This window comes from Tasmannia lanceolata, unplaced genomic scaffold (assembly GCF_043159265.1).
Source record: "Tasmannia lanceolata isolate RefF3 unplaced genomic scaffold, GAP_Taslan_0.1 ptg000002l, whole genome shotgun sequence".
Classification (NCBI taxonomy): Eukaryota; Viridiplantae; Streptophyta; class Magnoliopsida; order Canellales; family Winteraceae; genus Tasmannia; species Tasmannia lanceolata.
This window is the reverse complement of record NW_027518679.1, coordinates 47170799-47198635: the sequence shown is the minus strand read 5'-3', so window position 1 is coordinate 47198635 and position 27837 is coordinate 47170799. Positions and strand designations below refer to the sequence as shown.

Below are 27837 nucleotides of genomic sequence, written 5' to 3'. Positions count from 1 at the left end.
AAAACCAAGATGGTAAGAAAATAGACCCATATGAAAATACCACACTGAAATCGAAGTTTGCAAAAAACCAAGATGGTGAAAGATTAACTAGCAAATCACCCATTCTGAAATGATTCGATTCTGCCCATTGATTTAGGGACTCGGAGGGAGAGGAAGTAATTTTCCATGAGTTGGTCGAGCTTCAGCCAAGAAATCTTAAGCTACTGAGGCTGAAGTTGAGAGAAACAAGGATAAGAGAAGAGTAGAGAATTCTCGAAGAAGCCATGGACAGAAAAAATTGCAAATTCTGAGAGCCTAAAAGAAGTTTTTTTCTCCTTTCAGAGAGAGTACCGACATGTTAAATTGAACCAAACGCCAGAACTGAAATCCAATTCCGGCAATCCAATGCGCCCTATATCTAACCTGCAAAGAATAAGATTAGGCGGATTATTTGTCCATGAATACCTTGCCCCCTCCAAAGGAAGATCCACTCACTCACTCTTTTGGATAAAGTTTGATGACTTCGCCACGCTCCCTGTGATCCTCCCACAATGCTTTTCTCGTGGGGGAATCATAGTGTAAAAGTGTCTTCCCAAATCCATTGAGGATACAACTAATTTCGTTTCATTAACATGTTAGTGATGCTAGATCTTGCATGCAGTCACATTCCAACCGGTACATAAAATGGCTACTAATCCTGTAGTCTTTAACATTAAGCTGGCAAATTTGTTAAGTCTGCTTATTTGTTATTAGGGTTTTCTTTTTATATCAAATCATGTGAAGCTCTTTATGCAGAGTTGGGATCATTCTTTTGCACAACCATGTAGAAGGTCATCATAAATTTTCTTCAAAAGCACGGATATACATCTCAACAGCAGTGGGGAAGTGGGATGCTGATTTTTATATTAAAGTAGATGATGATGTGCATGTCAATCCTGGTTAGAGGGTTCTTCACTCCTATCCAATATTTACATTCAAACAGACAAATGTAACACAGATATGCAAATGGGGAAAATACCATTACCAAATAAAAAACAAAGGTGTTTCAGCAGTGTAGTAAAGGGATTTTTACTGGCAGCTAAGAGTTCCCAAAGTTGACCATGGTGAGAACCCAAATGCCTGTGTGAGTACAGCAAAACTGTGACAATATTTTACATTTTCCTTTCTGTTAGCATTTTGTGTTTTTATTCAACTAGCCCTTCTTAATATTGAAAAAACGACATAAGAATAAGTTCATTAATTGTTGGTTGAACCAACATTTCTTTTCTGGCCATAAGCCGGAAAGCAATGTCATGTTTGAAGTTCTTATTTTGTCCCTTTTTACTGAGAGAGATGGAGAGAAAGGGAAGCTGAACACTAGGATCATGGGAATAGCCAGTAGTACAAATACACCACTAAAAAAGAGTCAGAATATCATTAGATTCATGTAAATAAGCATATAGAAATACATATGAACTGCCCCCTGCAACTACACACAAAAACAAGAGATCCACTGTATCTATATCAGTTCCCTATACAATAACATCCAAGCTTCAAAGCATCTCCATACCACCACAAACAGTATGGGAAGGATGCATCTTTTATCTGTACAATATAAAGCTTCAAAGTATCTCCTTACCCCCACAAAATAGTATGGAAAGGATGTCTTTTTTCACTACAAAATATCAATATTCAAAGCATTTCCACACCCACCCAAACAGTAAGACAAAAATAATAACTAGAGCCGCATATGTCAATGAGAAAGTAGAAGAAGATGCCTCTAGTTGCGCAGAACCTTCTGGGTTGTAGTCAATTTTGCCGATATCAATGCTTTGTTTAACTCTCAACCTCAGATTGGATTCTTGGGTAATCTCCTCGTTACTATCAGAATCGAGGCAAGATTTGTTTGGGGACGACTTGTCAGCAATGGGCAGAACAGATGAACTTGAAGCACTATGGGACTCTGCGGCCTTAAGAATCAACCCTGCATGACAATGAGATTTTTATTAGTAAAGCAACAGATGATAATTAGTAACTACAAAGCTTTGTTAATTGATGGTTTGGATTGTCACGGGGAGTAGTTGCAATACCATGGTCTTCAAGCTTATCGATATGAACAGACCCTGATGATACTGTCCCCGTGGATGCAGTATCTTCAACATTTTGTGTCGCCTGCACAGAAAATGGCATTTTTAGTACATTGCAGATGAGGAAACAAACCAAAATTTCTGAAATAATTTTGCTTAACAAGATAATAACATAAATTCTCACCTCTGTTATTACAGATTTTGTCTCATTGTCTACTCCATCACTGTTTGATTCATTTCCATTGCCAAACACCGGTTCCATCCACATTTTCCTTGAACCGTTGAGTACTTTTTGTAAGTGAATCCTTCTGATAGCAAGCCCCTGTGCATTAAGTTCAGATGAGTTTGCAAGACCTTGTGACTGGGCAACAAATTTATGTGTGTTTGCCATATCTTGTCCTTGTGCATGTGCCACAATTTTATGTGAGTTCCCCAGATCTTGTGGCTGTCGACCCCTAATCTTGATTCCCGTGCCATCGAGATCAGCACCACTACTAGTCAAATTTTCGAGAATGATTGGATCTCTAATATCATTGAACAGATCTTGCAGGGAGTCTGGAGAAGAATAATCAGAGGAAACCTCTGCCTCAGCACAGTCATCATTAAGCGGGCCGATATTTTCATATGGTCTGTTAAAGTATGCTGATTCATATAACCACCTACATGCTTGATCTTCAATCTCCGGTACAAATGGTTGCACAACATTAACTGATGCCTGTGCCACAGGTTTATATGAACTTGCCAGATCTTGTGACTGGGGGCCCCTTAACTCGAATACAGCCCCATTACGATCACCGCGACTGTGAGACATGTTTTTCCAAGAGGTTGGTTCTTCAAAATTATGCGAATCAGCAGCAGAATCAGTGGAGGAATTCTCTAGCTCAGTAAGGTTAACTGGTTCATGTGCCACAACTTTATATGCCTTTGCAGATTCAACAGAGGAAACCTCTGGCTCAGCAGTGTCATCACCCTGTAGTTAAAGGAAAATGGCATCAGCTTTTTTGAAATATAAAAGATTAAATAACACCAACTCCAACAGCTTAAGCTTTTGGAGTAATTAGTTGTTTCACATGGTATCAAAGCAATAGGTTCTAGGTTCAAAACTCACAACTCCTCGATATTAAAAGTCGATGTGTAAGGCCAACCAAAACAAAAGAGGGGGGCCACACGTGAGGGGGAGTGTAGAAGTATAAATGATTAAATAACACCAACTCCAAGAGCTTAAGCTTTTGGAGTAATTGGTTGTTTCACAAGCTTCAATAAAACAAATTCATGCCTTAATAAGGTGTTACCATAGCTAAAATATGAAGGGTAACAACTAAGACTAATGCTGACCGATTCTTATCAGGGGCAAAATATTTCAAAGTGTAAACTTGTTTCCTGCATAAGGTCGGAAAATCATTTTCTAGGTAAGCTGGCGTGAGCCTGTATCTCAGTTTTAAAGTGTTTTGTATTGCAACAGCAAGACTACAGATTCAAGCCAGCTTCCTAACAAAAAAGGTCAAGGATGCACTCCACTTTATTATTTAGTTTATTACACTCCTCTTTTCTTTTAAACCCTAAAAAACAGCAGTTAAAGACTTACAATTCTCAAAACCTAACACCCAATCAAAAAAAGAGTTAAACAATGTGAGTAGTGTCATTATCAAAACAAAAGTGTGTACATCATTTCCTAAGTCAATTAAAGAGGCAACTTATCCAGTTTGCAAGTCAACTCACCTGTGCAACAAGTAATTCAGCATCTGTGTCGCCACTGGATATGCTACTCATGATATTTAACATACAAATGTTATAGTCGCCAAAGATCTGATCTTGTTGCCCGTTAACAACTGCCTCACTTTTAGTGTTGACAGCCAAATCATTCGGACAGGTGGAATCTTCGAAGGATGAATAATCATCAATTTCATTATTGAACACACCATCTAGGAATTCAGTGATGGATTGAATAGAAGAAGTATCCTGATCAACTCTGCCATCTTCACATATTCCTATCTGTTGGCCCTTCACACTGTAATCATAAAAGGGAGAATTACACGAGGGTATCCTAGACCCATATGCATCCGAGAAACCTTGGACATCGAGTGGCTCACACACTGGCTCATAGAACACCACCTGAAGAAAAATAAAAAATTGAAAAGCAAGAAAAAACATGATTTAGTTTGAATTTCATCTCCACAGCAAAAGGTTCACAAAAATTAATCGAAAACTTACGAGGTACACCCAACTCTAATGACTCAACTGGAAAAAGTCTACAGAAATGAACGTTGAACGGTTGTCAGGTACACCCAATTCTCATGCATATATCTTATTTCCAAGAGGACTTATAGATAAAAATGGTAAAAAACTGAAAAATATCAAGGAATTTAGATTTCCTCACCTCCCTTGCTACTACATCAGCCACGTGATCTTCCATATCAAAAGTGCCGTTATCAGCAAGCCACCTCTCGATATTTACCGGTTTCTTTTCAATTGACTCAGCCAAGTGTTGTGGCTGCTCTTGTGTATCTAAGACTGGAATTCCTTCATTTAATGTTGTTTCAAACGGCAAAAAAGCATCACCTGCATGCTGGGTCTCCTCAGGAGAAGACTTGGTTGTGGTGGTGGGGGATAACCCACTCGGCTCTATCGTATCAAAGTTTGAATCTCCATTCTTCGCATCTATCTCATCACATTTTGAATTCACAATATTCTCATCAGCCTTTTTGAATAGGCGACAGATAACATAGGCGCCCTGCACAAGACGGAGAACCAACATAAGCCTTAACGCTTCCGCTGATAAAATTTATACCAATAAGCCTGTGGAATAGTGAAACAGACATGAAATCTAGAAATCAGAACCTCAACAATAGTAAATACAGAACAGAAAGAGTGGTTTCCATAGAACGGGGATAAGAAGAAAGTAAAAACATAATGAATTGTATGGAACACAACATCCAAGGATTCTCTCAAACATTTCAGATAAGTATTTTTCTTCATATTCAATATTCCTGCATTGAAATTTTTGAGTTTAAAAAGTAGGAAATGTGCTTTTAAAATGTAGGGAGATCCTAGGTCGGAAAGAATACCAAGAGCATACGGTTTTTTGGAATTAATATGATATAAGTTGTTTCCAGATTTCCTTTGTTCAATTAAATTCTGATCTTCAATTAACTCTTTTTTTAATGGTAATCTTGAATTAACTCTGGGAAATCCTTTTCGAAGTTTCTGAAGTCACGCCCATTAATCAGAAAAATGAGAAGATTCTGCACTTTCCAAATATTTATTGGAGCCCCACCAATAAGTTTACCCAAAAGCTCATTTTCAGGCTAATAAAAAACAGAGGTGATTTCCAATTTTAATAAGAACAGAATATAGTCACATATCTACCGCTATCAAAGTTTTGCAGTAGAGAAACCACCTCAAATGACATGGACAATTTTAAAAAATTAAGCAGAAAAAAGAAGAAACCCTAATATTAACCATACTGTCAAAACTACTTCTGCACATTTCTTGTCCCATTTCAAAAAAAAAAAAAGGAAGAAAGAAAGAAAGAAACCAATACACACTAATGCTCAGACAACTCTCAAACACAATTAGGAAAACTTTTTTTACTTTTCCATTTTTTACCTATTTCCAGTGCACTTACATGAAGACTCATGTTGCCAATAACTGAATTCGCTTCTGGACTATCATACGCCTACAAAGAAAGAAATTAAGCCATCTAAGGTTCATTTTGCAAGTACCAATCACATCAAAACTCCACACCAATTCCTATAAGTGTGGACCTACCAAGGCATCAGAAGAATCATGTATTAAATCAGTCACAAAGGGAAACAGGACCTTGATCTTCTATCTGCACCGGTCAGCCACGTCGTAAATCTCATACAACAATAAATTTCTACGATGGTATTGAAGCAAAATGATCTCACCCACTTAAAATATTCTATCATTCCGGATATGTGATAAATAGATTTGATAATGTTTCCTACTATTGGTCGCATGCTTTTGGTGAGATACTCACTATGTCTATTTAATAGACAAGAAAATTGGGATTCCTAATATTTGTTGTTTCAAGTTGTCTTAAAAAGGTCATGGTGGTGATAATATTAAGAGGAACTTGTAGATTAAACAACTCCATCTTTTGCAATTGACGAGATTTGCAGACGCCATTAGAGGAGATTAGAGCCACACTGGAAGGTGCTAATGAAGAAATCAGATATGTGTGAAGATCGGCAAGCTCGGAGGTGAATGCACTTGCTTAGGGAAGGGTAAGCACATAGAGATTTAGGCTGTTTGACTTTCTGCGACCTTGAGGGGCTTTCACGGGAGCATTTTTTTTTTTCTTTTTTTTTTTGTGGGGGGGTGGCCGGGTGGGGGGTACTAGTTATACACATTTTAGTATCACATTTTGTATCGCTTCGGTTTGATTAAACATCATTCCATGACCATCTTAATCATCGGGCTATTCATTAGTATAATCATAGTTCAAAAAAGGGTTCTGTTAGAAGTTGAATCTACATTGCATGTACCTAAAAGAAACCCGATGTTACACAACTAATGGAAGCAGAAGATACACCCAACTATCAAAATCGAAGTTATATCTGTCTATGAGTTTTATGGAAGGGGGGTTCGTTGTGTCTGTTTAAAAAAAAATTGAAAGGTAACTTTTATTGAAGAGAAGAACCCATCTACAAAGGAGGGCACAAGATGTCTGTTTAAAAAAAAATTGAAAGGTAACTTTTATTGAAGAGAAGAACCAATCTACAAAGGAGGGCACAAGATGCCCCGCCCTAAAATTACAGACATAATCCCAAATGGCTGCAATACGTGCAGCCCCACCACAAATACAGTCAATGTGCTCAAATAACTCTCCAGGAACCCAACAACAGCTTACAACCACACAAAAATCAAGCTAAGCATCAATCAGATACTAATTCCTGACCCATGTCCAATTAACAGTGATTGGAAAAAAATCCAAATCAGTAGGTATTAAAGTAAAAATCAGTGCCGCATTTTAAATCCAGAAGGCATTATCCAATGCAAGCAGAACGACAGAGTAGCAACTCTCTTGGCCTAAAACTGAGTAGCAAGCACTGTCCATAAGAAGCATTTATGCAATCAAACAAAAAAAAAATCAAATTTGGATCAGAATAACACGCTATCTGAAGAATTTTCTTCAAGGTTGTAGAAACTTGAGAAAGTTGTTCAGCTTAGTGTAACGGGTTACGGAAAATAGCAATGGTCAGTGGACACTAGCTAAAATTGCTAACTTCATTGATGAGATTAGGGATATATGCAAGGATAGGTTTTTCTTTTATTCTACTATTATTCCTAGAAGTGACAATGATTTGGTTGACAGCCTTGCCGAATCAGGTGTGTCTAGAGGTTTGTTGTTTTTGGGCAGTCTTTGCCCCTGATTTGCATTAGTAATCGTTTCTCTTATTAATCTAAGCAAACTTTATCAAACAAAAAAGGCTCATCATATATGCATATGCATATGAGCTCCAGAAATGTAACTTGTATTAATGTTTTGTGCTCACTCAACTTTGGTTGACGATTGGATAACCCATAAGATTCACCCATCAAAAATTGACTTGGATCCCAAAATCATAGTTACCGGAAACTTCCTAATTAGATGGGAAGCTTGGTTCCCTTAAAACTCGCATCGGAAACAAAATCCTCGCTTCCCAAATTTAGGAGAAGCGTGCCTCCCAGACGCTTCGTATCATTTCCTCTTAATTAAGAGTATGCTTCCTATTTGTAATGCTAAAATAGCGTTTGTAAGTAAAAAGTGCATTTAAAAATTGAAGACTCATCTTAAGTTTCAAATGAAAATTATGGGGATCGCTTTCCAAAAGCTTAACATTAATATAAATGAATAAAACATGTGACACTGTAAAATTCCTAAATGCTGTAATTCTAAATAGTCGCGAAGTACTTTTTTCTACTTGCAATCCTTAACTATATTTACCCTTCCTCCCTATTCCTACTACAATCCTACCCCTCTATGTACCTCTTATTCTCTTTCAACGTGGCTTCCTACATGCTTCATCTTGACTTTCATTGACACTTCCCACACATTTTCTCATAACTTTCTTTAGAGCTTTTCCCTTCCCAGAGTTTCTCTTTTCTAAACCCCTCTCTTCCTGTTTTCATTTCCCTTATCGCTTCTCAGACTCGCTTCCCACTTTGGCAACTATGCACAAAACATATGGAACCAAACCGTAGAATCTAGATAACAAGCTAACTTAGGACGAACCCAGTTGGACAATACTGAAAGATGTTCACCTACTTTCACAGGTAAGAAACACCATATGTTCTTGAGTGCTACAAATAAAGTGGAAAAGAACAGCAACATATTACTTGAAGTAAAATTTTCACCAATTGAAATGAAGATCCACCATAAAGCCCAATTGGAGTTAATAGCCATAAAGCACAAGATTAAATTTTCCTCAGGAAAAAAAAAATGCTAGACAATTCTCACCTGCCCACCATCATTTACACCAGCCAGCATGTTTTCAGTAGGCCGATACTCGTGCATTATCCAACAAGTCCTCTTGCCTTTTGGAGCACGCCCTTTGTAGAAAACAAGAGTTTTCTTTGTCCCAATCAAGCCAAGCCCATGTGAACGGGATTTGATTAAACGATCCTTTCCTGTTGCTTTCCAGTACCCAGCCTCAGTTGCCCTGTTAGAACGGTGGCCAGTTGGATACTTCCGATCGAGAGGGGAAAAGAAGAACCATTCCGGATCATCTGTTCTAATCAGTGATTTGTCTACAAAGCATTAAAATAAAAAATTAGTAATGATTCTCCATAAAATTACATTAAACGACGAACAGAATACACAATGAGAATTTGAATAAAAGCAAAATTTTATAAGGATATTAAACCTGATTTAAGTTTACGTAAGGGCATAAAATCATTCATGAAAATTTTCGAAAGGATTCATTAGCCGACCGCAACTAGTTTGGGACAACGGCTTAGTTGAGTTGAGTTGAAGAACATAAAATCAAATTAATTTTGGCAAAAAAGAAGGCTTTTAGAGTAAAAAAATGGCATATCGTCTGTAAAAGTTTATCTATCTATCTATATCTATAATCCATCTATCTATAATATATACTAAGCACATAACTTTTCATTTGTCATTCGCCTTTTCCAAGAAAAAAATTTAGAAATGTTTTTCCTCCTAACAATTCGGTTTATCTCCATTACTTTAGGCCCTGTTTAGATTGCAGGAATTTTCGGGAAAATTAGAAAGGAACATTTTTTTATACACGAAAAAAAAAGCTAGATCCAACCCTATTCAATTTTTAATTAGAGGAAGATTCAATTTTTTATGATATCACTCAAAATTAACCAAAATCATATCATTTCAGTCTAATTCATACAACTCAACTCCAACTCAACTCAACTAAGCCTTTGTCCCAAACTAGTAGGGGTCGGCTAATGAATTTCAATCTAATTCACGAAAAGAAAAAATTTCTATCAGAAATGCTTTTCTTGCAATCCAAACAAGGCCTAAGAAAACTCAAATCAATAAACAAAAAAATCCAATCAGAACAAAAATTATTATTAATTTTCCATAAAATTACATTAAAATATACAATGAGAATTCGAATAAAATCAAAATTGTGTAGGGAAAGTCCATTACTTTAAAAACCCAAATCAGGAAAAAAAAAAAAAAAAAAAACTCTCTGAACAAAACAAAACTAGCACACATTGAATCAAAGATTGAAAAAAAAAAAAAAAAAAAAACACAACTAGCACACAAATTGTTGAGAGATTGGAAAAAAAAAAAAAAAACAAATCCACAAATCAGAAAAGAAAAAAAAAACTATCAGAACAAAACAGAGCTAGCACAAAAATGAAGTGAGAGATCGAAAAAAAAAAACACATACCTGGCAAATCCCAGGGTTCGCATTTACATACATCTACTTCAGCAATCACCTCTACCTCTGATTTACGCCCTTCAATCTTTCTCATAAGATAGTGATTTATAATTTCTTCATCGGTTGGATGAAATCTAAATCCTAATGGTAGGTCTCCTACTCGCAAAACAGCCATATTTTTCCAAAACCCTCTCAAACCCTAAACTTAAAACAAAAAATAAAAAAGAGAAAGAGAGAAAGAACAAACAGAAACCCTTTTCTTGTAGGTAAGCTGGGATTGAAACCCTTCTCAGTTTTTTGGCTAAGATTAAGTGTAGTATCTGTTCTAATCAGTCTAAAAACAGAGACCCTATATCAAAAAGAGCCTGAGGAAAACAAGAAGAACAACAAGAACCCTAAATCGAAAACAAAACAAAAACCTAAGCTTCGATCTTCCTCAAAAACCCAAAACCCAGCAGCAGAAATTTCACAGAAAATGAGCAGAAATTTCACGGGGCCTTTCTCTGTTTAAATAAGATCATGGACCAAAGAAAAAGGCCTAAATCAGACTCTATATTCAGGATTACAGCTATACCCCTATGTCCGTTCTGAATTACGAGAATGAATCCTTTCTGTGATCTGACTATCCAATCAATGCCCAAATGAAGGTCGAGAAGTGTAATATTTTGAAAATAGTAGGAATGTTTTAGGAATTAGAAAGGTTTAAATGAGAGGAATGTCCGAATAGCCAATGAGATGAAGGCAAGAGGGAGAAAACACGTCACCATATGGGCCCCAGTAATGATGAGCTGGCACTTGAATCTTCGACGAAGGTGAGGGACTTGACTTTTAGGAAAAAAGGAAGACATGATATAGAGAATACAGGCGTGAATGTGTGATGGTCTGTCCATGGATTCAAACCTTTTTTCTTTTTTTTTCTTCCTTTAGCTTTTAACCAAATGTTTGGTATGCATGCATGGGAGGATTCATGGTTTGTAACGAATAGAAAAGATAAAAGAAGGCTTAAAAATATCTCCCATTGGATTAAGGGAATCAGGAATTAGAATGGGCATCCTATTTTCATACCTACTATGATTTGATTAGCAGAATGGAGAAATTAAAATGAAAATTTAAGTTAAAAAATTCTAATTAAATTTTCATTCCTACCCGGGTGGAATCAAAATACCACTTCTAGGACTGATAATAGTGTTAGAGTGTGAGAGATCTCACCGTTGGATTACTTAGGTGATAGAGATATGGTGATTGGGTTGAATTGGAATGTTTTTAACTTTATCACGTCCATAGATCGATGCTAATCTTTCTTTGATTATCCTTTAAGGGTTTTACATAAACACGCATTAGGCTCATTAAAATTCAATATATTGGTGAAATCCTAAATTTTTCAAATAGATTGGGCGATTTTTCACCTTTAATTTTAGAGGTTTCCATTCCATTCACTTTTCAGTTAATGGCTGAGATTTTGGGTTATGTAATTACTGAGGTGAAATCTACTCTTAATATCATCTCATAATCAAGGAGAATTGGAATGGAAACCGATTCCAGTGCCTGATTTCAGTAATCCAAGAAGTGCACGATAAGCCCCATCAGTGGATTTTGTGACGTTGGGTTTTGCCAAAAAGATTCTTAGATGGTTCTAGATTTTGGATTTGGATCTTGTTATACGTGTACAAAACAAAGAATGGTAAGTGGGCATATGGTTGCACTCCACAACATGCCAAAATACTTGATGCCTTCTAGGTATTGTAGTCTAAAATAGTGAAACTGTTATCTACACTCCCTTTTTTAATAATCGTACTCCTTTGATCACTTCACACTTTTGATTTGGATGTGGATGTGTTCTTAGGATATGTAATAGCTGTGTTACTTGGTTCATCGGTTAGCTTGATTTGGGTTCGGTTCAGAATTGGGTGTGGTTCGGAACTATTATAGAAAACATGTTCTTCAGTCTACTTCTATTCACTACTTTGGTATGTTCTTGCATCAAGAATCTTTGTAGCTAGTGAAATCAAACAAATACATATGAAATTCCATTGGCTCGCGTCCTTTTAGCAAAATCTATGCTTTTTTGTTTTCTTTTGATAATGAATCTTCCACCATTCCTAAAACACATGTAAGTTGAGAAGTTTATTCCAAAACTGGTAGGTCTGAAATATATATATATATATATATATATATATATATATATATATATATATATATATATATATATATGGGAGCTGAAAATATGAAAATTCGAAGTCAAATTAATTGTGACATATTATTTCAATCCAATTCAGTAGGCCAATTGACAACGATATGTTCATTGAGCAAAACAAATAATATCTGCTGACATGGAAAATATAAATCAAAGAAAAGAGTCTTTATAAGGCCCTATCTGGCAGCTAGGAAATTTTTTTCACGATAAATCAGTGCCTCCAAGTGATGAGAGAGGGATAGGACAGTGGGAGAAGGAGAGAGATTTGAAATGGCACGGTTGAGATGAGCCTGAGAAGTGGCTTAAAATTAGGAAAAAGTCGATCTTGTTTTGAATAGAGTTTTTCGTTTACTGATTTGTAGCCACTTCTCTTCACTTGTATACACTAGTTTCCTGTTTTTTGTTTCCTAATTTTTAGCCACTTCACCCTCATCTCCACTTGGAGACACCGATTTATCATGAAAATAAAATAAAAAAATCATGGTGGCCAAGCCTGCCCTAAATAGAAATGATTTAAGGACATCCAGGGAAGATGATAGGGCCAAGATTGCAACTCCCTCTGCCCCTAGCGCCTTGCATGTGCCAGTAGGGGTGGACATGGTTCCGGTTCGAACCGAGGAACCGAACCGAACCGGCACATATGGTTCGGTTCGGTTCGGTTCCATAGTTATATGGTTCGGTTCCGGTTCTAATAACCTGGAACCGATGGAAATTCGGTTCGGTTCTGGGTTTGGATCCCGGAACCGAGAACCGAACCAAGAACCGACCCACCTTAAAACCCTTAGTCAGACTGGAAAACAAGTTTTTTAATCTCAGCACTTGCCCAAATATTTTTAATCTCACCAAACAAGCCTTAATATTTTAATGGCAGGAAAGAAGATGTGGGAATCCTTTTTGTTTTTAATATTAACTTGAAAGTTTTTGTAAGTGTAAGAAGAAAGTGAAAGGCTTTTAAAAATAGTAAAATATTATGAGAGTAGTTTGTATAACGCCCCCACAAAGTCATATTCATCATTTCATTAGAGACTTTTGTGCTCTGCTTTTCCCATAATGATGATGACAAGCTGGAAACAAAAAATTATTCTATCTCAAGAAAAGAAAACCAAACATTCAAACAACTATTGTGAAGAAATTCCGTTGATTTGATGAAGATCGGGTAAACCCAGAACCGAACCGAACCGAACCGATTATATATGGTTCTGGTTCGGTTCGGTTCCAAACTTATATGGTTCTGGTTCGGTTCCAATTTCAGGGAACCGATTATATATGGTTCGGTTCTGGGTATACCCCAAAACCGAACCGAACCGAACCATGTCCACCCCTATGTGCCAGGGTGTTACTGTCTTAGGGGTCCTGAACTCCTCCATTATTAAAAACAAGGGAGTGTGGCTATCATTTCACAAAATAAAATTAAAGTAGAATCATATCATGCTAGGGTTGAGGAGGTATAATGTACAACTTTGCCTATCGACCAATAATCCAGTTCATTCATCGGATGGAATTGGGTTTTGTCATGTCTAGAGTTTTATTTTTCTACCACTTTGCATCATCTCCTCACTCAGCACTTTGGACTTTTTAAAAATATATTTCAAAATGTTAAAACCTTTTGGCACTTCATGATCTGTTACTAGGGACCCTTTTGTAAGTATATTTCAAAACTTTATATCTGTTGGTGGATGACTAATTGGAAAATATTTTGGAGGGATGTTTAGGCAAAAATGCTGTCAATAAATAAAGACAAAAAAATAAAGTAAAAGGATAAAAGTGGTAATTAAAAAGAAAGTAGAAAGTAATCTTTTGAATAATGACCACTCCTTCTGCCCCCCCACAATGGATGTGCTAATTGCAACAAGTCCTTGGTCTCTTCTAAAGGGTACCCATAAAATACATGGTGGGCCCCGAGTATGAAGGGCTGAGATTCTTCTCACTAGACTTTATGGTTTTAATCTCAGCCTCTTACAAAAATGTGAGAGGTTGATTTCAAGTCCACAGAATGTGAAACTATCTCTAGAACTTATCCATTATAACTGAAATGTACCGTACTAAGATGCAACTCCAATGTATTCTAGTATGTTATTTAGTGAACAGCGACTGATTTAGACCGTCCACTCAGTGGGTTCATATGGAGCCAATAGAATTGTCTTCTTTCATAAAATCAGAGACGTACAACAATCAATTTTCAGCAAATCGATTAGACTATTGTGAATATTCATTTTACCGCCCCTTTGCGGGCTTTTGATTGAGACTTTTCAGCTTCATCACCCACTAATTTTGGACTGTCCAATCGTCAGTCTGAATCGTCCAAGTGTCATACTCTGTATATCATAAAGATTTTTTTAAAGCTAACAACAGTACAAGTGTGGTACTGAACCTATGGTCCCAAGGCTTGCTTAAAAGGAGCTTGACTTGATCTCTTCTTTCTGTTATACAAATGAATTAATACTACTGAGAAGAATATATAATAATTAGAAATCTTGACCCACTTTTTTAGTAAAGAAACCCCAATTCATGCAAAAGGGTATAGTGGAATGCAATCATGATAATACTATGAAGATAACAAGTGAAACCCTTTATTTTTTATATGATAAAGAAATGGGCGCCATCTCTGCCATGCTTCCTTTTGTTTATATAAAGATGAAGTGCTTGGAGCACAAGCTCATCAAGGCAAAAAAAAGCTCATCAAGGCAAAAAACCCAGAACCCGACCCGACCCGAGTCAGGGTGTAAAACAATGAACCCTGACCCGCCCTTAGGATTGGAAAATTCAGCCCTGACCCTGTTCGGGGTCAGAGCTGACAAGGCCAAACTTGCACCCCTAGTTGCTCACATAGGGTTCAAAAGATATGTAAGGGAATTTAGGAAAGATTTTGTCCTAGGGACTTTCTTATCTATAGAATTGTAAAAGGAGGTTTGTTGTGTTCTACTCATTTCAATGACAAACACTTCCCACTTAAACATTAGGGGTGCACTTGGTTACACTTATGATTTTGTTTCTTTATTTTGATTTTATTTTTTATTCTTTTTTAGGTTCTTAGAATCAAAATCATATTACAACAAAATCATGTTTGGCTGCTAAAATTGATTATTAACCATAAGTAATAGAGAATCAAGAGTAAAGCATGCCTTGAGATTATGACATATGAAATAAGGTTGGACCAATCTTTTTTTGCTCACATTAGGGGTACTCTTGTTATTTTCATCTGAAGAAGGGTATTTTGATAAACTTTGAATAAAGATATCTGAGTAATTTTTATGAGATAGGGGTATTTTGGTAATTTTCTTCTAAAAACCGGGCAATCTCTAATATCTCAAAACAAGATCAAACTCCTTGTGCAAGCAACCATTGCATAAAGTTATGTGATACTTTGGAATTGAATAAGTGATAATGGAAAATGTGCAAGAGACATTTGGGTGGAATGGGGGTCCACATTACAAATGGTACTTGTATATGGTTATCTTGACCATTGATTTGGTGGGACACTACCAGCTGGTACAAGAGTGACACCTCTCACACCTAATCTGTAAGGTGGGTCCGAGAAGGATTATCTATATAGGGGATTTGCTAGGGGACCATCACAGAAGGCATTTCGCGGTTGGGCTGTTGCATGTGAGAGCAGCCACCTCGGATGAATTAAATGAATAAGACAAAATCTAAGCCTGTGTGGCTGCTTTCCCATTCAAAGCCCAACCGTAAAATGCCTTCTGCGATGGTCTCTAGCAGATCCCTCATTATAGTACTGTGGGAAGCTGCAGAGTGCAGACATAGAGATACCTTTCTTTTGATGGGTTGATTGTAGAATGCTAAATATTGACTGATGTAGTTTTCAAAAGACCAAAGCAGTACACATTATTGAATGGACCAAAACATTACACATTATTGAATGGTTTGAAGGATTTTTCGGCCATAGTAGGCCGATTCAAAACAAGGTCAGCAAGGAAATGGTTTAGACCCATGGTTTGGACCAATCAGTGAGGCCCAACACGCCATAAAGAGCCTCATAGTAGTTTGCTTCCTACTGAAGCGTTCCTTTTGAATCCAAATACTATGCTGAAATCATGTCCATTAACCCATTCAGATCCTTTGGATCCATCAAACCGTGTGGGTCCATTGACACCCCTACCTTGAAGCCATTCACTATATTATATCTAAATATTACTTTCAAACAATCTGTACTATATGTAATACTCTAAAACTACTGTTGCCATCTTCTCCCTAACCTGTCTAAACCTATATTAAAGAGTTTTTTAAATGATGTATTCGTGTATTTTTCCAAAAATATAGTGGGGCCCACCTTATATGAAGATCCAAACTGTTCTTTTGGATATCCCCAACGTAAATAGGTTAGGCCACAAGAATAATCTACAAAGGATGATCCCAACACTCCTATATATTGAATGTCATAATATAGAAACTCTATGGATCGGAGGGTTAGGATCATCTTTTTTTTTTAATTAGCAATTAGGATCATCCTGTGGATGGTTGAGATAGAGAGTACAGAAGATGGAAAGATGGATTTAGGAAGTCTTAACTCAGTTCCTTCATTCACCTTAATGAAAACATACCACATTGTTTTGTTGAAATCATGGTTTTAAATTTCGGCAGAAATTCGGAATTTCGGAATTTCGGGCCAAATTTCCTAATTTTGGTAATTTCGGTCCGAAATTTCGAGAAAATGCCATTTAAAAAAATTAAAAAAAAATGTTACCAAATTTCGGCCGAAATTTCGAACCAAAGTACAAAATTTCGGATTTCGGTGGGGTCCGAAAAACCGAAATTTAAAACCTTGGTTGAAATATATATATATATATATGTTGATGACCCACTGCAAACAACTCCAACATGTAAGACATCAAAATCAAAATTGATGCTTCAAATCTAAAAAAATTGTCTTTTGCAGTCAGTCAAACTCCATTTTCTTTAACAATGAGTAGCTTGTGCAATTAGAGTGTTAGAATATGTGGGATCCAACGGTTAGATTGGGTTAAGATCTCACCGTTGGATCATCTTGGAGGTAGATTAGGTAAGTTGGGTAAACGAGGCAACTAGATAAATTAGCAAGTGGATTAGAAGAGGCAAGCAATAGAGATTAGGAAAGTAGATTTGATTAGGATTATTTCCTTCTAGAATTATCTCGATTCCATTCCATGTTTATCATGTAAGTGCTCTATATAAGCATACATTGATCCTCTTGTAAATGCATCCAAGTTTAGTGAAATCTCTAGAATTTATCATGGTATCAGAGCATTAGATCCTATTATGGCCTGAGCACAACATACGTGAGTCCCCGTCCTCCAGCGGGCGGGTGTTCTAACCGTCCGCCGGTGGCCATCACTCCCCGTCCCGATCATCACGGCAAGCCTACCTATGAATCCGGCCAAATCCGTCTGTACTGATGGATGGTCTATCACTATTTGCTATTCACCATGCTTGTCTATGCCCTTCTTTTTTACACATTTTTCTTCCAGTTATCATCACATCCAATGAGAGATTTTAGTCATATTCCTTGCCTCTTTAATGCAAAGGTCTTCTTCGGTGAATTGTTGTTGAGAATAGCAAAGCAGATTCTTTGCCTTTATCGGTGTCTTTTCTTATGCCTCAAATTTGATAACGGCACACCTTTTCATTCATGCCTAAAAAACACCCTCATATTTGATATTTTCACCCCATTATTCTCTTGGAAACCACCACCTCGCCTTATCTAAAACCCCCAGATTTGATGCTTACACCTGCACTTTCTAAATTCGTAACATTCTCAGGCTTGCTAGAATGCTACTAATTTTTGCTGCCATCATCTATCGTTCATTGTCGCTCATCTTATTTTCTTTTTCTTTCAAACCCTTATCTCTCAAATCTTCTCCTATTTCAGTTGATGTACCTTTCTTTAGGTGCGTGCCTGAAATATTGACTCATTTCAGTTGAGGTGCTTCATTCATTTTGAAGTGCGTGCCTGAAGGAGGATTTTTAGTTCCATGAGGATCGGTATTCAAAGCCGACCCATGCTATCTTGCCCATCGAGGCTCATTCTTGCCCATTGAGGCATTGGTCCATTGTGACCCATTTCTTGCCCATTCCGGCATTGGTCCATAGTGACCCATTTCTACTCGCCCATCGAGGCTTGAGTATCATCTAGCCCCATTGAGGCCATGATCTATTAGCTTTTAAGCCCTCTTCGTGACACATCAACAAGCGGAATCTTCTTCGGCAACCATCATCAATGATCATTGGCGGCAACATCAGTCTTCATCAGAGGATCTTCATCATAGACTTTTGGAAGTGTGCATCAAATCGGTTGATTTTTATTACATTTGTAATTTGGGGAATTCTATTGTATTGGGAATTTATTTTTAAATTGCTGTCAAACGTTTATCGATTTTCAATCCATATACGATTGAGGGGGCATGTTAGAATATGTGGGATCCAACGGTTAGATTGGGTTAAGATCTCACCGTTGGATCATCTTAGAGGTAGATTAGGTAAGTTGGGTAAACGAGGCAACTAGATAAATTAGGCAAGTGGATTAGAAGAGGTAAGCAATAGAGATTAGGAAAGTAGATTTGATTAGGATTATTTCCTTCTAGAATTATCTCGATTCCATTCCATGTTTATCATGTAAGTGCTCTATATAAGCACACATTGATCCTCTTGTAAATGCATCCAAGTTTAGTGAAATCTCTAGAATTTATCATAGAGAACTGAAATTTCTAAACAATGTTTTGTTGAAGAGGCCCTAACTGTAGGAGGCATGCTCTAAGTGCGCCAATAGTTTCTGTTATTTTACTTCATCAATATTTCATTTTAGGTCTCCTCAAAATGTTATAACTTAAAAAGTCATATCCACATTCTCACATCGACGAGAACCCCAATTTACAAGCAACACACAAACCATACTCACTTTCACTTTTCAGGAGGAAAATTAAATGTAGAGGTGATAAAAATAAATCAAAGTGCCACATGAAATAAAGATTCAGGCTAGCAGCAATACAGATGGCTAAGATCCAGGAAATAGGGTATGCTAACGCTAGTAAGCACCAATACCCTCATCACGACCATTATTTATTTAGGGAAATGATTTCTGCACTCCAATGTTTTGATAAAAGGCGCTCCAATTTTTATCGTGTAGTATTTAAAGGGCTGTCAAAGGAATATTACGGTTTTCAAAAAGCTCTTAAAGACCTTCAAATACTACACGACAAACAAGTGGAGCTCATGTTTATCAAAACAATAGAGCGCTGAAATCATTTCCCATTTATTTTAAATGGTGAAACTTATTGATGAAAAAAAGAGCAAAGGTTCCATGACCCAGATGGCCAAGCTACATCAAATATCAAAAGAAAATGAAATAGAAAAAAGAGGTCCTCAATATTACTCTCTCCACTCCTAAACGAGTGAGATGATCTGCCTCACTATTAGCCAAACACATAAATGCTAAGAAAAACCATGGTATGGGCCTCGATCATGTCCAAGATGGCCTCAATAGCAATGACAGATATCCAAGGATGTCTATCGTCATTTCTAACCCAACGAATAACATTGATGGAGTCTCCCTCAATTGAGAGAGTCTAACTGAGATTGATCCATGAGATCGCTCCCACCGCCTCATTGGAATTCGTCTTGCCAATCAGCCCATAGTAATCCCACTCGACATCATTCTCCACTTGACCTCATTGGCATTCGTCTTGCCAATCAGCCTATAGTAGCTTGGCTTCCTTCCCTAGAGATTCGACTCAACTGAAATGTTTCAGTCTATCAAGGAGGCAAGACATCTGGTGAGTCACTGCTGAAGCTAGCATTCAACTTACAGAAGCAGCACATGTTTAACAAAGACTTGGGAATTAAGATCATAGCAACTTGAATTCTCAGATTAGTCTTTTGTCGTGCTGATAATCCTTACTGTCATTAACAGCGCTGGTCACGCCTTACTGTCATTCCCACTCCCAAAGCATCAACAAATAATCTGGACAGATGTCTTTCTTTCCCTACAAAATATCACAATTTAAAGCATTCCCACACCCACACACACAGTTTTACAATAAGTAGAGCATTTATAAATGAGAATTAGCAGAAGATGCCTCAGATTGGATTCTTGGGTAATCTCGTTTGGGAACTTGTCGGAAATGGACAGAACAATTGAGACTTCTAGTAAAGTAACAAATAACATTCAGTAACCACAAAGCTTTGTTATTTGGAGGTTTGGATTGTTTATGGGCAGTAGTTGCACTAGTGCGGTCTAGAAGCTTAACAATGTGAACGGACCCTGATGATCTTGTTCCTGTAGATGCACTATCATCAACAATTTGTGTTGCCTGCACAGCAACTGGCATTTTTAGTATGCTATAGATGAGGAAACTAATTAGAGTTTCTGAACTAATTTTCCTTTAACAAGGCAATAGCATAACTTCTCACCTCTGTTATTTCTGATTTTTTCTCATTGGACTCTGGATCACTGTCTGATTCCATTCCCTTGCCAAACACTCGTTCCATATACAATTTCCTTTGATCGGAAAGTTTTATTCGTACACGAATCCTTCTAGTAACATACCCATGCAGGACGAGCTATCTTGATGCTAGTCCGGTCGAGATAAGCAGTTAAGCACCACTATTAGCTAAATTTTCTTGAATGATTAGTTCTCTAAAATTATTGAACAATTCCCACAGAATCTGCAGCAATTTTTTTGAGAATCAGTAACATATTCATTAAAATTTAACAAAAGTACATAAGATAGACGTGACGAGGGAGACAAGATGTCGCCCTACGCCGTTACAATCCTTGCAGTACATATAGAACCCCCTCTCTACATCAAATATCCCGAAGTTCATGACCTATAGAACAACCCTATGCATCAGATATCCCAAAATTCATGGCCCTCTATCCGGTTTCACCACTCCCTCTTCGGCGATAGCTTATCAGCCTCTTCATTTGCTAATCGCAGCATATGAGAGAATTGAGGGAAGATAATCCTACAACAGTCCCCAGAGACAAATCCTTCGCCCACACTATGACGTTAGATAAGTCTCAGATAAATGCTCCAAAGACCACTATAGCCCCTGAATTCGCAAACACCAATCCTGCAGGGAGTCTGCAGCAGAGAATCATTGGAGGAAACCTCCGGCTTAGCACTTTCTTCATTAAACATACACCATCCTGATACAACATAGAAGGGAAACAACTGAGATTTATACTAGATTCACACAGTAATAAGGTGTTGCTATAAATGAAATATTAAGGGAAACAACTGAGATTTATACTAGATTCACACAGTAATAAGGTGTTGCTATAAATGAAATATTAAGGGAAACAACTGAGATTTATACTGGCCGATTCACGGTAAGTTGTTGGGAGTAAAATATTTCAATGTTGTAAACTAGTTTCCTGTATAAGGTGGGGGAATCATTTTTTAGGTAAGATGGCTTGAACCCCTATCTCAGTTGGAATATGCATTGTATTGCAACCATAAGGCTATGAATTCAAGCCAGCTTATATAACAAAAAAATTCAATGGCGCACTATACTTTATTATTGCACTCTTTTTTCTTTTTTCTTTTTAACTCTCAAAATTAGCAGTTAAAAACATACAGTTCACAAAATGCTATCAACACCGAATCAAGAAAGTGTTAAATAACACGAGTGTCATTATAAAAACAAAGGTGTGGATATCATCATATCCTAAGATAATTAGACAGGAAACTTGTACAGTTTGCAAATCTGCTAACCTTTGCAACCAGTAATTCAGCATCAGCATCGCTTCTGAATCTGCCACCCGTGGAAGTAAAACAAACAAATGCTATTGCCACAAGGATGGATATATATCGAAACGATTAGTGATTTACTATGGAATATCCAACCCATCTGGGTTTTTAAGGATGAATTTATATCTGTTCCTAGTTCTTTTGAATCCTATGGAACTTGAATCAACTAGGATTTGGTTTGATTTTGTGTATAGAACATGTATCCATGAGGATTAAATTCTTTTTTTTTTTTTGGGGGACCGAATTCTAAGAATTAGGCTTCGGTGCTATTGAAAATGGCAGTAGTGGTATGGATTGTGTTGAAAATGACACTTTCAGGGGAAAAAGGATTGTATAGAACATGAATCCATGAGGATTAAATTGATTTTTTGATGTTGGGACTGAATTCTAAGAATTAGGCTTCGGTGCTATTGAAAATGGCAGTAGCGGTATGGATGGTGTGTCGGAAATAACACTATCTGGGGAAAGTAGTGATATGGATTGTGTGTCAAAAATGACAGTACTTGGGGAAAAAGGATTGCATAAAACATGAATCCATGAGGATTGAGGATTAAATTGATTTTTTGATGTTCGGACCAAATTCTAAGAATTAGGCTTCAGTGCTATTGAAAATGGCAGTAGTGGTATGGATTGTGTCGAAATGACACTTTATGGGGAAAGTAGTTGTAGGGACTGTGTCGAAATGACACTTTCTGGAGAACGTAGTGGTATGGATTGTGTGTCGAAAAATGACACTTTCTGGGGAAAAAGGGATTGCATAGAACATGAATCCATGAGGATTAAATTGATTTTTTGATGTTGGGACTGAATTCTAAGAATTAGGCTTCGGTGCTATTGAAAATGGTAGTAATGGTATGGATTGTGTCAACAATGACACTGTCTAGGGAAAGTAGTGGTATGGATTGTGTGTCGAAAATGACACTTCTGGCGGAAAAGGGATTGCATAGAACATGAATCCGTGAGGATTAAATTGATTTTTTTATGTTGGGACTGAATTCTAAGAATTAGGCTTCGGTGCTTTTGAAAATGGCAGTAGTGGTATGGATTGAATTTTTTGGATCTAGGGTTTCAGGATCAAGTTTTTGAGTTTAAACTAAATTTACTCGTGAATTTTTCTGATTTAATTCACGATCTGGTTCTTCAATTTTAGTGAAGTTTCTTCATCTACTTATCTTCATCATTGTCCGAATTTCTTGTTTGTTTCTACTATTTGGTTTTGTGGGCTTTTGGTTTGATTTGGTGTATAGAACCGGAATGTATGAGGTTTAGGTTAAATTTTTGAGGTTGGGACTAAAATCTAAGAAATAGGATTCGGGCAGTATTACGATGGATTGTGTGTTGAAAATGGTAATTTCTAGGGGAAAATGATTGGCTATTTAGGTTGATATTATATAATATATTACTAGTTGGGTTTTGTGGGGTTTTGGTTTGATTTTGTGTATAGAACCGGAATGTATGAGGCTTAGGTTAAATTTTTGAGGTTGGGACTAAAATCTAAGAAATAGGATTCGGGCAGTATTAGGATGGATTGTGTGTTGAAAATGGTAATTTCTAGGGGAAAATGATTGGCTATTTAGGTTGATATTATATAATATATTACTAGTTGGGTTTTGGTTTGATTTGGTGTATAGAACCGGAATGTATGAGGCTTAGGTTAAATTTTTGAGGTTGGGACTAAAATCTAAGAAATAGGATTCGGGCAGTATTAGGATGGATTGTGTGTTGAAAATGGTAATTTCTAGGGGAAAATGATTGGCTATTTAGGTTGATATTATATAATAATTTATTGATTATTATATAGCAACCATTGTCTGCCCCTCATTGTTAGCCCCTCCTGATGCAAATTCAAATTGCTGGTTCCATCCTTGATAGCCACTGAAGAACTGATTTTGTTGCCTGTTATATGCATCTAAGAAACTTCGGTACTCTGGTGGCTCAGGCGCTGGGTCATCGAACATCCTTGAAGCTTGAAGGAGTGGATCCACCTGAAGTAAAATATAATATTAAAAACCAAGAACAAACATGCTTTAGTTTCAATTTCTAATGTGGTCAAGCAATGCAAGAAAAAAAGGAAATGCAAGAAAACATGCTCAGACCCAACTGCAAAATGTTAGCAGAAATTAATGCTGAAAACTTATGAGGCACACCTAATTCTAATAACTTAACTGCAATAAGTCTAGAAATTAGCATCGAGCAATTGTCAGGTACACCCAATTCCCATGCAACTATTTTGTTACCATGGATGACATATAGATGAAAAATGGTAAAAACTGAAGAATATATTAAGGAATTTCTCCTCACCTCGCTTGCTACGACATCAGCCTCGTGAACTTTTTCATCAGAAGCCATATTTTTTTCATACCGGATCTCTTCCGGCATTGAAGGATTATAAGTGCTGTTATCTGCCTTATGAGCAAGCAACATCTCAGTATTAACTGGTTGCTTAGCAATTGACCCGGGCAAGGGTTGTGGCTTTTCTTGAATATCCAATGCTGGAATTCCTTGATTTAATGCTGCTTCAAACGGCACAACAGCACCACCTGCATTCTGTGTCTCCTCGGAAGAAGACATGGTTGTGATGGTGGGGGATAAGTCACTCTGCTCTATATTATCAAAGTCTGAATCTCCATTTTTCGCATCCATCTCATCACAGTTTGAATTGCCAAGATTCTTATCCGATTTATCGAATAGACGACAGAGAACAAAAACACCCTGCACAAAGCGGAGAACGAATGAAAGCCTGTGAAATAGTGAAATAATCATGAAATCTATAAATCAGAACCTAAACAATAGTAAATACAGAACACGGAGAGAGTTTTATACAATGGGGATAAGAAAGTAAAAATATAATTAATCATATGGAAAGCCCAATTGAAATGAAGATCCACCATAAGAAAAGATCTGCAACAAGATTTGCTTGAACTAAAATTTTCACCAATTGAAATGAAGATCCACCATAAGGACCAATTAGAGTTAACCATCAAAGCACAAGATTCAATTTTCCTTGAAAAAAAGAAAAGAAAATGCAAGAGAATTCTCACCTGCGCACCATCACTTTTACCAACCAGGGCGTTTTCAGTAACCCGATACTCGTGTATGATCCAACTAGTCTTTTCGCCTTTTTTACCCTTTTTAGCGCGCCCTTTGTAGAAAACAAGTGTTTTCCTCTTCCCAATCAAGGTCAGTTCAGGTGACCGGGATTTCACTCCAGCTGACCAGGAATTGATTGAACTATCATTTCCTGTTGTTTTCCAGTACCCAGCTTCCGTTGCCCTCTTAGAACGGCCGCCATTTGGATAATTCCAATTAGGGAGAAAAGAAGAACCATTCACGATCATCTGTTTTAATCAACGATTTATCTACACAAAAAAGAAGTGCAATTTGCCATAGAATTACATTAAAAGCTGAACAGAATACGAATTTGAACAAGATAACAAATTTTGTAAAGAAAGCCCATTACTTTAGAAAACCCAAATCAATAAGGCCAGGTTTGGATTGCAAGAGAAACATTTCTGAAGCAAAAAATTTTGTTGGATTTTTTTTTTTTTTTAACTTTATACGATAAAGAGAGAAATGATATAATTATGGTTAACTAAGAAATTTTAGATATATTTTCCTATCCAAACATTTCCACAGAGATCCTGCAAATCAAACAAGTCCAAAAAGAAACAGAAAAAAAAACAATCAGAACAAAAAACGGTGGGGTGACACCAATTGAGAAGAAGATGAGAGAGCACCGCTTAAGATGGTTTGGGAAGTGACTCGTGCCAAGTTGATGGAATAAAAAGAGGTAGGGGCCGACCAAAAACAACTTAAGTAGAACCAGTGAGGAAAGACTTGATAGCTAGAAAGATAACAAAGAACATGACCTTGGACATGAGAGAATGAAAGAAAATAATCCACATACATCCATATAGACGAACCCAACTAGTGTCACGATGATTAGACTTAGTCAATTTGAGCCGGGTAGATTTTTTCACCTTCTTCATGAAAATTTTCTAAAGGATTCATTAGCGAACCCCCAACTAGTTTGGTACAAAGGCCCAGTTGAGTTGAGTAGAACAAACAAACAATCAGCACACAAATTGAGTGACAAAATTGAATGACAAAAAACACACATACCTGGTAAATCCCAGGGTTCGCATTTATAGATATCCACTTCTGAAATCACTTCCACCTCAGATTTCTTCCCTTCAATCTTACTCATAAGGTAGTCAGTCACAAGCTCTTCTTCGGTTGGACGAAATCTAAATCCTTTCGGTAGATTTTCTATTCCCAAAACACCCATATTTTTCCAAAACTCAGAGTCCTCTCAAACCTTAAAACACCGCAAAACAAGAACCACAGAACGATCAAATAGAAACCCTTTTTAACAAAATAAAAAAGAAAAACAACAAGAACAATTGTCAAAAAATGAAAAACAAAATCTCACCTTCGATCTTCCTGTAAAACCCAGAACCCTAGTAGCAGAAATTTCACAGAAACAGGAGGAAAGTTTGTTCGCTCACTCTCCATTTAAAAAGATCATGGACCCAAAAAACAAAAGGGGGAAAGAAAAGAGACAGTGTACGAACAGCCAATGAGAAGATAGCAGCACAGAGAAAAATGCTCCCCGGGAATATTTGAGGCCTTCAGTGTGAAGGAAAAAAAGGCTGACGTGAGCAACATACAGGGATGTGATGTATGCATGGATTCAGATGTTTTAGTTATTTCTTTATTAACATAAGGACTAATTAACAATGGGGGACAAACATTAGGCAAAATTATCAAGAGACCCATGCTTTTCAAAAATTACCAATGGGGGACAAAAGAGGTCCTGTCAGTAAAAGCTGGACGAAAATACCCTTTAGCATTTACAACACGTTTTGACTTTGTTTTCTCCTTCTTCCATCTTCTTTTACTTTTTCATATCACCTTTGTGACTTTTTACCCTACTAGTCATCTTCCTCCTTGTTCAGCCACAATTGTTGTTGGGAAAAACTTGAATGTTGAGTTCTTACCATCTATCTCTTTGTATTTAGGTTTTGTTTTTCTTTTCTTTTTTAGGGTTTTGCACTTTTTTTCATTCCTTTGTTTATGATTTATCTTGTTTATGGTTTAAGCGATTTGTTTTTTATGGTGAGTTCTGGAGATGATACATGGATGGCTTCACTCACTTTTTTGGAAGACAAGTGGTTGTATAAGAAAATGCTGATGTAATACATGAATGGATGGCTACACATTTTTTGATTTAGTTAATTTTTTTTTTGTAATACACAAATTGGGATGTAATACATGAAGCACATTTATTGGAAACAACATCCATTTCTTTTGTTATTTCTATCATGAGCAGAATTATAATGACACTAGAAGAGTTGCTATAGGCATGGGGTTTTGTATTTTGTAGCAGAAGGGGTTTATCAACTCTCTGGAAGGGGGTTAGTAACTCTCAAAAGTAGGGTTACCAATTTTCGAATGGGCTCATCAAGTGCTTGAAAATTGGCCGAGGGTACTGGAGTTTTGGAAGAGGGTTTTCAAGTCTCTAGAATTGGGGTTATCTAGTATAAAAAATGGGGTTACAAATTTCCGAATTGGGTGATCAAGTCCCTAAAAATTAGTCAAGGGTACTAGAGTTCTGGAAGGGGGTTTTCAAGTCTCTGGGATTAGGGTTATCTAGTATAAAAAATGGGGTTACCAATTTCTGAATGGGCTTATCAAGACCTTGAAAATTGGCCCGAGGGTACTAGAGTTTTGGAAGGGGGTTTTCAAGTCTCTGGGATTGGGGTTATCAAGTATCAAAATGGGGTTACCAATTTCCGAATGGGCTTATCAAGTCCCTGAAAATTGGCTGAGGGTACTAGAGTTTTGGAATGGGGTTTTCAAGTATTTGGGATTTGGGTTATCTAGTATCAAAATGGGGTTACCAATTTACGAATGGGCTTATCAAGTCCCTTAAAATCGCCCAAGGGTACTGGAGTTTTGGAAGGGGGTTTTCAAGTCTCTGG

The 27837-nt window shown here is 37.0% G+C and overlaps 2 protein-coding genes and 1 pseudogene across 3 annotated transcripts; 1 reads left to right on the top strand and 2 right to left on the bottom strand.

The window, feature by feature from the left end:
* Positions 1 to 1374: 1374 nt before the first annotated feature.
* LOC143876011 (uncharacterized) lies at positions 1375 to 10418 on the bottom strand. Its single transcript, XM_077377617.1, has 7 exons — positions 9923 to 10418; positions 8509 to 8798; positions 4423 to 4776; positions 3765 to 4157; positions 2230 to 3015; positions 2049 to 2130; positions 1375 to 1942 (listed from the first exon to the last, which is right to left on the bottom strand). Exons 1-7 carry the CDS (start codon positions 10086 to 10088, stop codon positions 1644 to 1646), a joined length of 2370 nt encoding a protein of 789 aa, XP_077233732.1. The 5' UTR covers positions 10089 to 10418; the 3' UTR covers positions 1375 to 1643.
* LOC143846173 (U2 spliceosomal RNA) lies at positions 10195 to 10312 on the top strand (annotated as a pseudogene).
* Positions 10419 to 22070: 11652 nt separating the features above from the next.
* LOC143875997 (uncharacterized) lies at positions 22071 to 26113 on the bottom strand. 2 transcript variants are annotated; one of them, XM_077377597.1, is made up of 4 exons: positions 25976 to 26113; positions 24895 to 25212; positions 24155 to 24565; positions 22071 to 23838 (listed from the first exon to the last, which is right to left on the bottom strand). In XM_077377597.1, exons 2-4 carry the CDS (start codon positions 25189 to 25191, stop codon positions 23647 to 23649), a joined length of 900 nt encoding a protein of 299 aa, XP_077233712.1. In that variant the 5' UTR covers positions 25192 to 25212; positions 25976 to 26113; the 3' UTR covers positions 22071 to 23646. The 2 variants fall into 2 exon arrangements, with proteins under 2 accessions (XP_077233712.1, XP_077233720.1); XM_077377605.1 differs by having other exon boundaries at positions 24895 to 25191; positions 25976 to 26100.
* Positions 26114 to 27837: the final 1724 nt, after the last annotated feature.